Raw genomic sequence first — 9,354 nt, 5'->3', positions numbered from 1 at the left:
ATTATTTCATCCAATTGGCTGATGTATACAGCCACTGTAATTGACTAACCGAGTCTCATGAAGCTTTTTTTGGCGAATATTCTTTTTTGGATTGTGTTTTGACACTTCATCTCTATCCAACCACCATGCAGAACACTTGCTATTGTTGAAAAGAATCCATTTTTCATCACACATAACAATACGATGCAAAAAATGGTTTGCTTTTATGTCATGACAGTAAAGAACAGCAAGTTTCATTTGATGCTTGTTCAGTTCATGTGGTACTCACTTGTCCAGCTTCTTTACTCTACTAATTTGTTTCAGATGGTCCAATACAGATGGAATCAAAGCATCAAACCTTGCTGCTAACTCACGCGTAGTTTGAGATGTATCTACTTCCAGTTCAGTTTCCAGCTCATCATTATCCACCTTGGTTTCAGGTCTACCACAGGGCTAATTTTCAAGAGTAAAGTCACCGGAACAGAACTTCTCAAACAGTGCACTCATTCACCACATCATCCCCAAACATCTCATTGATGTTTCAAGCTGTCTGGGATGCATTGGTTCCATGACGGAACTCATATTCATAAACAACACGAATTTTTTATCTATCCATGGGTTCACAAAAATTGATTTACAAAAGAAAACTTACAATATAATCAGACACCACGAATTGTATTTCAAAAAGGACAGGTGTTCCATTCTAGATCAGGTAGAACATTGTGAACTTGTGCAAGGCATTCTATTTCATGTAACTCCCGCTGAAAAAGAGTTGTGTCTGCTGCAGAGTAACGCAGACTATTGGTCTATGGCTTTTACAAATGTAATATGCCAATAGTACTTGACAGCTGGACTATACTGGATGATAATGATGATTATATGATGACGATGGTGGGGCTGGTCTGCACGTGCAGACGTGTAAGCAGGCATCCTTCTGTATATATATCTGTCCATTTCGCGTGTCTGCTTTGTCTATCTGTCCGTGCAATTATCCACCTATGCCTATATACATCCATGTGCACATGCACACATGTATACAAGCACATGCCACATGTACATCTATCCATATAATTACATTTATCCATTTGTCTATATCTCTATCTTAGTGTACACAGGCGCATGTATTGAAAGTTAATTAGTGTAGCGCCTTATATTAAATAGAAAGACAGAATGCAATGTTTAATATAAATATATTATGATATGCATATTTTTTTTTAATATCTGTTGATAAGTTATCAAATATTCTAATCGTCCCAAAAAGCCCTTCTCACGGAGTATATTTAAATTATAACTTCACTTTTTTTATTCACAATTAACCATTGAAAATACAAGAAAATACCTTGCAATTTACATTAAACATTAAAATATTAAGCATTATCGTCAACATTTCAGTCACTCTTGATAATTTAATATAACCTGATCGATTTGTATCAAAATCTCGTAAAAAAAAAAAGAAAACTATACACATTGATATATAGGTCATTCTGGTAATATACTTCCTTGATAGCTAGCTTCCTTTAATAGTAAATCACAGCTATATTACAAAGCAACGAAAAAGAAAGAGAAAGGGTCTCTATATAGGCGATCGTGATGCTAGAAATAGCAGTCAGCTCTTCCTCGACTCACGTACACTTTGAGAGGGAAAAAGAACATATCTGTCTGGCCAGGGTTAAACAACAAACTTCTTCGTTACAAGTAAACAGTTGTCAATCGAATGCTGTAGAAATGAACATCAAATTTCACGTGCTGCTGACTTCCTGTAGATTAAAGCCACAGACATGCTCAATAATAACATCCGCTCCTCTATTTACTACGATAGTAAGCATGGCTTGATACTGTTTTCTCTGCTCCTTTAAAAGGCTGAATTATGCTTCTCTGTGCCCGAATTCTCAACCTAAAGCCTATTGGCGGGACTCACATCAGGGCTGTCTTTTTCGTAACACATTCGCAAAAAACCAAAACAGTTAGTGGTTTAGGAGATGTGTGTTTTGTTAAGAGTCCTGAAGACAGGTGTGAGACGACCAACAGAGGACATCTTACGGTAAGCTAGTCAAAAAGTAACGCAGTGTTTACCTGACACCCCATAATCTCAAATTCTTTATTAAATTCTAAACGTTAATTAATGACTAGAAGACAAAAAAATCACATTCCATGTAACGACAGTACTTAAATGATTTATAAATTTAACGTATACAGACAACTTCGCATTCATTATCACCTGATTCATTTTAAAGGTCACACTTAGATTTCTTATTTCTTCGACCTCAACCTCAATTTTTCTTCCACCCCAATCAACTTATCAAATAAAGTTACAAAAAAATTTCTCCAAAATCACATTTCTTTTCTTATCTGGATTCCTGAGACATTTATTTAATTAGCTTCAAATTAATTAATGATATTTTGATTATTATGATTCAAGTTCAGGGAAATTGCTTTTTGTTTTGTTATTTTTTACTTCGATTGCTTAAATTCTTCAGTATAGTAGTTGTAATTAAATCCCGCATTTTTTAGATGGTAGCGAACTTGTTATGTAATGGGGATATTTTGATTACGTAATATTTCTTTTTGAAAGCATATTCAGTGAAATATTTTTTTAATTTCTCTCGTAATCTGCGTGTGACACTTAGATTTCTTGACAGTTATGAAAATGAATATTTTCGCACCAAAAATAAAGGTGTTTCATGCAGAAAGACTTCCGCTTGGTTCATTCAAATTTCATTTCGTCATATATTCTACATTCGATTTGTAACAAACTTATATTATAGTCGTTATAAAGATATTCTTCCTATTTTGGTGAAAATCCTTCAAATATATTTTCTTCGTTTTAAAAAATTCTTATAATATATCAATATCTGGCGGAGGTAAAGAATACATACACCACCCGTTTTCGGCGTAACAAAACCCCTAACTCCTAACCACCCAGTGAACGTATTCTTTACTTTCGCCTCAATATCTTTTAACCAGGGTATATACACACAAGTTATGTGGGTATTTTCAACTTCTGGAAACATTCCTTAGATGTGAACGGTTTGACATGTATGAATTAAATGTTCTCTACTATTCCAGAAAATATCTTCGAACGTATATTTCATAAAAATAGATTTCTTTTTATCGTAAACTTTGTCAATGAAGATGAGTGTAGTCTTCCTTATGACGATTTCCCCTAAAATTGCGCTTCGTTTATAAGTTCTTCCGCACCTACTTTTCTTACGGTTTGTTTGTGTTTTATGAATATTCTAAAAATAACTCTTCAATGATATAGTTACCCGCTAACTTGACACATGGGATAGGTCTTTTCAAACTAGTTTCCTTTATTATTTACGAAGAGGGGCTTGACTTCATGAATTAACTGTACAGTTTCTATTTGTTTAAATAATTCAATGTTCTTTATCATACAACGGAAATAAATTTTAGACCTTGCCAGTCTTAAAAACAATCCATTGATGTTCAATATCCTGAAATAATTTATATCTATTACCTATCCAGATAATGAACAATCCTCTCAACTGCACACAACCTCCCTCCAGCATATATTTTAGGGAGTGGTTCCACGCAAGCATGGCTTAATTTGACCTAGTTGTGTATCTTTTTATCTTTCACTTGTTTCTGTCGTTAAACTGTGGTCATGCTGGGGCACCACCTCGGAGGGTTTTACTCGAACGAATCGACCCAGTACTTGTTTTTTAAGCCTGATGCTTATTCTATTGGGCTCTTGTCATACCGCTAGGTTACGGGGTTGTAAACAAACCAACACCGATTGTCAAGCGGTAGTAGGGGACAAACACATACACACACGTATGCATATATATACGACGGACTTTCAGTTTCCGTCTACCAAATCCCTGGGCTATAGTAGAAGATTCTTGCCCAAGGTGCCACTCAGTGCGACCGAAGCCGGAACCATGTGGCTGCAAGTCAAACTTTTTACCACAGGGCCACACGAATTCCATTTTTCCTTGCTCCCAGCTAATTTCGTCTCAGACCCTCTTGGAAAGATCTCTACGTTGCCTCTTGACTTACTAGAAAGAACAGCTAAATCTTACTCGCTACTAATTTTTTAAAAAGACACACTTTGACTAGTCGAATGTAGCATTAGTCACACCCTACCTGAAAAAAAAAATGATTGATCTTGGGAATGTCGTTTAGGGGTGACCTGGTGCTTTTACTTCAAACTTCACCTTTTCATCGACGTCCATCTCATGCACTAATGAATACATTTCATACAACAGTCTTTTAGGTTCCTGTCACACACATTGAAGATAAAGATCGAAACAGTAATATTAAGAAATTTGACTTGTTGACTTTACAGTGATTTTAAAAATCTTGGAAGTTTATCTTGTCTCTCAGACATCTACAGCATGTTTGTTATTACTCAGCCTCAGCTCTACCATGATCATACAGAGCTATGGCCAGATACTAAGATACTCCAGCAATGCCCCTCACCTTGTATTTGTATAGTTATGTCTTGAGAAGACTCTTTAGTTTTGCTGATAAGATAACTTTTGGTGTTGGTGCCATGAAAAATACACCCAGTACTTAAAATGGTTAATGTTAGGAAGGACATCCAGCTGTAGAAATCATGCAAAAAAAAAAAACTGGGTTGCAAATTGAGTGAGCTATAGCTGCTATTTCTAGCAGGTCAGATGACCTTGGATTTTTTAGTAGTACCCTGCTTGATGATGAGCTGTCTCGTGCAACCCACTTCTTGGAAAAGGGTTCCTATACCTGATGTACATGAACCTTCATTGGCCTTTTTTGTGCATGTGTATGCAGCATTAATCTGGTGATTAATGCCAGAAACACTAAGAGTTAGTGTTATTGCCTCATTCTTAAGATTATTCCTCAGTTTAATGTGACAGAATGAAGATTCTATGGATTAGCTGTTGAGATCAACCTCTGATAGCCCCATTGCAGGGAATGTTTTATCACAGCACAATGAAAGCTTTTATGTTACAAAAATATCAGCAAAGTCACCTTCTTGACCTTTAGGATAATGACACCCTGGATGCAGGCATGGCTGTGAAATTTGCTTCCTTCTCACATGCTTTTGAGTTCAGTCCCACTGTATGGTGCCTTGAGTATGTTCTACTATAGCCCCATGTTAACCAAAGCCTTGTGAATAGATTTAGTTGACAGAAACTGAAAGAAGGTTGTTGCATATGTGTGCATTTATGCTTCTTTGTTTTGACATCACCTGAAAACAACATTGGTCAAGAGGAAATATTGCCTTGCTTGGGTGCAACAGGAAAGGCATCCAGCCATAAAAGATCAGCCGCCTCAAAAAATTCCATCTGATTCATGCAAACATGGAAAAGTGGATGTTAAAATGGTGGTGATGGTGATGATATAGTCAAAGACAGCCTATCTGATAAGAAAAACAATGGGATAGTCATAATAAGAATTCTTTTGATCACAGGTCTGCTGAATCAGGGCTAACTTGGTTTGCTTTAGATAACCAAAGTGAAACTTTGATACTACTCTCATATAAGCAGTTTGTTGTGAAACATTTTAAACAAATATTTGAAGAAGAACAGCTATGCAATAGAATTAGAGGGAAAGTAATGGTTGATTTTAAGCTGTTGGTTTACTACTAATCGAGTTGAAATCTTACTACAACATTTTGTATTGTGCACCTAAGCAAGGTACATAATTCTGTTTACCTGGCTGATGAAAAAAAAAATAGACTCTGCAAATTCCACATCTGTTTTATAGTTCACTGTTCATCATGGAAAGGCTCACACAGTCACACCAAAATAGAGCTTATGTAAATCTTTTATCTCTTGCTTGTTTCAGTCATTGGACTACAGCCATGCTGGAACATTACCTTAAAAGGTTTGGTCAAACACATTGACCCTCATTACATATTTTTAAGTCTGATGTTTATTGTATCAGTCTCTTTTGCCAAACTGCTAAATTACATGAATGTAATCAAACCAAAACAAGTAGTGGGGAACAAAGGTTCACTCAAATACATATAAACATATATATCTACAATAGACTTCCATACAGTTTCCTGCTGTCAAATTCACTCACAAGGTACTGGTCAGCCCAGGGTTTAAGTAGAAGACACTTGCCCAAGATGCCATGCAGTGGGACTGAACCCAAAACTAATTTAGTTGCAAAGTGAACATCTTAACCACCCAACCATTCCTGTGTCTGTGTGTCTGAAGAAGTTTGTTTTGTTGGAAACTTATAAATGGATCATGGAAAAATGTAGAGATTTAGATTCTTTTGTTGTTTCTTGTTATGAGGTTTTTGAGAATTTAGATGTGAAGAATTTACAAGCCATTGCAGGAACCTCTACATTACTTATCAACTGACTAAAAATAATAGTCAAATTTCCTTCAAATTACACCTTACTATCATAAAGGTAGAGTCTTATTGTCATAGGTAGGTAATGCCCAGAAGAGAACAAGCTGGTCTTATATTTGTCTACTCAGTCAGGGATGATCTGGGATCAACTCTTTAGCATTCAGGTTATTCTGTCAAATGTAATGCTTATTTATTCCCATTAATGATGATAATGATTGTTTATTATTAAATTAACATTGTAGGGTAGGTGTGAAAGGTCAGATATGGCCAGTTTTTAACATAAAACGGGTTGAGTATTCAGGCCAGATATGGCCTGTTTAAATGCTAAAGAATTATTAACCTCTTACACAAAAGTGAAATTGTTCCCTAGCTCTATAATTAGTTCAAACTCTAATTACTATGATGGCTGTAAATATAATTTATTACTTCATGATCTAGTATCTAGCCCCTTATTCTGAATGAGACAGTAGGTTGCAAATTGAGTGATCTATGGCAGTTATTTCTAGCTGGTCAGATGACCATATAGATGATCCCTCATTGGCTTGTTTGTGCTTGTATGAAGCATTAATCTGGTGTTTAATGCCAGTAACACTAAGTGCTAGTGTTACTGGTTTATACTTGAGATTATTACTTGATTTTAATGAAGATCCTCTAGCTGAGTATTTAAAATGATCACCAGTTATTGAGTTCATAATCTGGTAGCACAATTGCTTGGAATGTTATAGGCACAACACAAGGTAGGAGCTTGTGTGTAGTCGTTCAGCTTGTTAGAAATATCAACAAAGTCACTTCATTGACCTTGTTGTCGTCTCCATTACTATATGCTATAGTTAGGCTACGATCGACAGCATTTCTATCACTTCATCAATATTTTTTTTCTCGTGGACACATGATTGTTCTTGTTTTGTAGCAAACTTCAGCAGATCTCTACCCATAACAAATGTTAAAATTAATACTTCTTTTTTTTTGTAAATAGATTAGTGAGTTCAGGATCTTTATTTCTGTTTAGTACACAATATTATACTTCTTGATTTTATTTAATCTATTTGCTTCTTTTATCTGGGTCACTGGATTCACTGAGAACAGACTTGTTCACATTAATTAGCACCTAATTAACAATTTCTCATTCAGACACAAAGCCAGGAATTTTATGGTGGTGGGAGTACAGTCTAATATTTCAGTATTTGGTTAGTAATTATTTTATCAACTCTACAAGGATAGAAAGCAAAGTTGGTTTCAAGATGTAACTAAATTATACAAAGCATTTCCTTCTCTGCTTTATTTTGTTAATTCTGCTACATGCTGCCCCTAACACTTAATTAACTACAGTTTCACGATTCAGTGATTACTGGTATTACACACATACTTTTTTCTAACAGTACATAGTCATCTCAAAAATGTTAGCAGCTTTAAAAATATACAGGTAGCACCATATTACTTATGCTGACCTTGTTGAGAATTGGTCTAGATTGTTTTTCTTCCAAATATAAAGGAAAAGCTAAATAGATCAGATAATATCCCACTCTCTTAAAAGCTTATGTTCAATTCATAATTAGCATGAAATACTGACCATCTCTTCTTGCTTTTAGTATTGGCTTGTGTGTCCCTTCTTCCTAATTGTCTCTTCTTGCCTCCTTCACTATCTCTCTTTTTGATCCTCCATGAGTCAATATTAACCATGTGTCTCTACATGTGTATGCAGGCCTGGGCAAGATTTTTTTGAAGGAGACTGGCAGTTAACTCATGTAAGCAAGTCTCTGCCTCTCCATGCCAAAGGAAAGGCCACTGACTTGGGACAATACCACTTGCTGGTGTTGCTCTCAGAATCCAGAACAGATGTTGCAAGGCATTTCACCTGATTTTCTAAGTTCTGCCAATCAGCTGCCATGAATTCACATTTTTTTTTTTATCTAACCTGAAAGGATGAAAGACAAAGTTGAACTCAGAGTACAAAAAGTCAGAACAAATACCATGAGGTATTCTTTTCAGTGCTCTAATGACTGACAATTTGCTGATTTGTCATTCTTTTGGTGTCTTGTGAATTACCCAAAAACTAGAATGTCATATAGAGACAGAGGCATCCCATCATAAAGTAGGACTAAGATGGTTATCAGCAGGCAGGCCTCACGGAGGCAAAGTGGCTGATTTCCTTTGGCCCACTCCTGAACTATATGGTCGTTATATTGACAACTGTATCGGTGCGATCTCACTCTCCTGTGAACATCTAAACCTTTTCCTCTCTTTTGTCAAATCTTTCCATTATGCCCTCCACTCCTCCTGCACTATTTCCAACACCTCTGTTGCCTTTCTCAACATTTCGGTCAGCATTCATCACTCCACTCTCACCACCTTCATCCACTCACACTCATACCTCAACTTCTCCTCTCACCCTAAACACACCAAGCTCTCCATCCTCTATTCCCAATTCCTCCATCTACACAGGCTCTGCAGTGACAACCATGACTTTGAGACTCAGTCTCAACTCATGGCTTGCCATTTCATCCTATGTGGATATCGCCTCACCACTATCCACACCGCCCTTGGCATAGGACGTTCTGTGGACGGTGCATCTGCTCTTTCCCCGCTGTCACCCGTCTCCCATTTCCCCTCACCACCCCACCATCCTACCTCTCCAATGCACAATTCTCCGAGCCTTCCAGCAACTCCAGTCCAACCCCTCCAAATGAGCCCACAACCTACGAGACCACAGCTTCTTCCCTAACCTGGCTCTTTCCCTTGCTGCCGCACTTGCCCTTACTTTTCCAACACCACCCTCCTCACAGGCACCCATCACGTGTTAATGTCACCAGCCCACGCACATACACGCTCTCACACATGCGCACCTTTGTTTTGGGATCACCACTACTTTATTATCTCTCCTTCTTAGCTCTCCTGTATGACCCCTCTTTCCGGCATTTGCCATGATAGATCGCTATCCACTAAACTTTTTTCTATTTTCACTCCCTGTTTATTTCTGTGTTCCTTTCTGTCAAAGGGCGTAGGCTCAAAATGTAAAGACTTTCTCACTTCCTGAGCATTAAACTAATACATCTGGTTGTTGCT

At 36.9% G+C, this 9,354-nt stretch overlaps 1 protein-coding gene across 1 annotated transcript in view; it reads left to right on the top strand.

Annotated features, from left to right (window-relative positions):
- The first annotated feature begins 1,705 nt into the window (after window positions 1–1,705).
- Window positions 1,706–9,354, top strand: part of LOC106871490 (uncharacterized) — a 56,797-nt gene continuing 49,148 nt past the window's right edge. The window contains exon 1 of the mRNA XM_052971006.1: window positions 1,706–2,020. Within this exon, the coding sequence (XP_052826966.1) occupies window positions 1,847–2,020 (174 nt within the window). The 5' untranslated portion in view covers window positions 1,706–1,846. The remainder of the gene's footprint in view (window positions 2,021–9,354) is intronic.

Source organism: Octopus bimaculoides, chromosome 1, assembly GCF_001194135.2.
Source record: "Octopus bimaculoides isolate UCB-OBI-ISO-001 chromosome 1, ASM119413v2, whole genome shotgun sequence".
NCBI classification, from domain to species: Eukaryota; Metazoa; Mollusca; class Cephalopoda; order Octopoda; family Octopodidae; genus Octopus; species Octopus bimaculoides.
The sequence above is the reverse complement of the archived record's forward strand: the minus strand, read 5'-3'. Positions and strand labels throughout refer to the sequence as shown.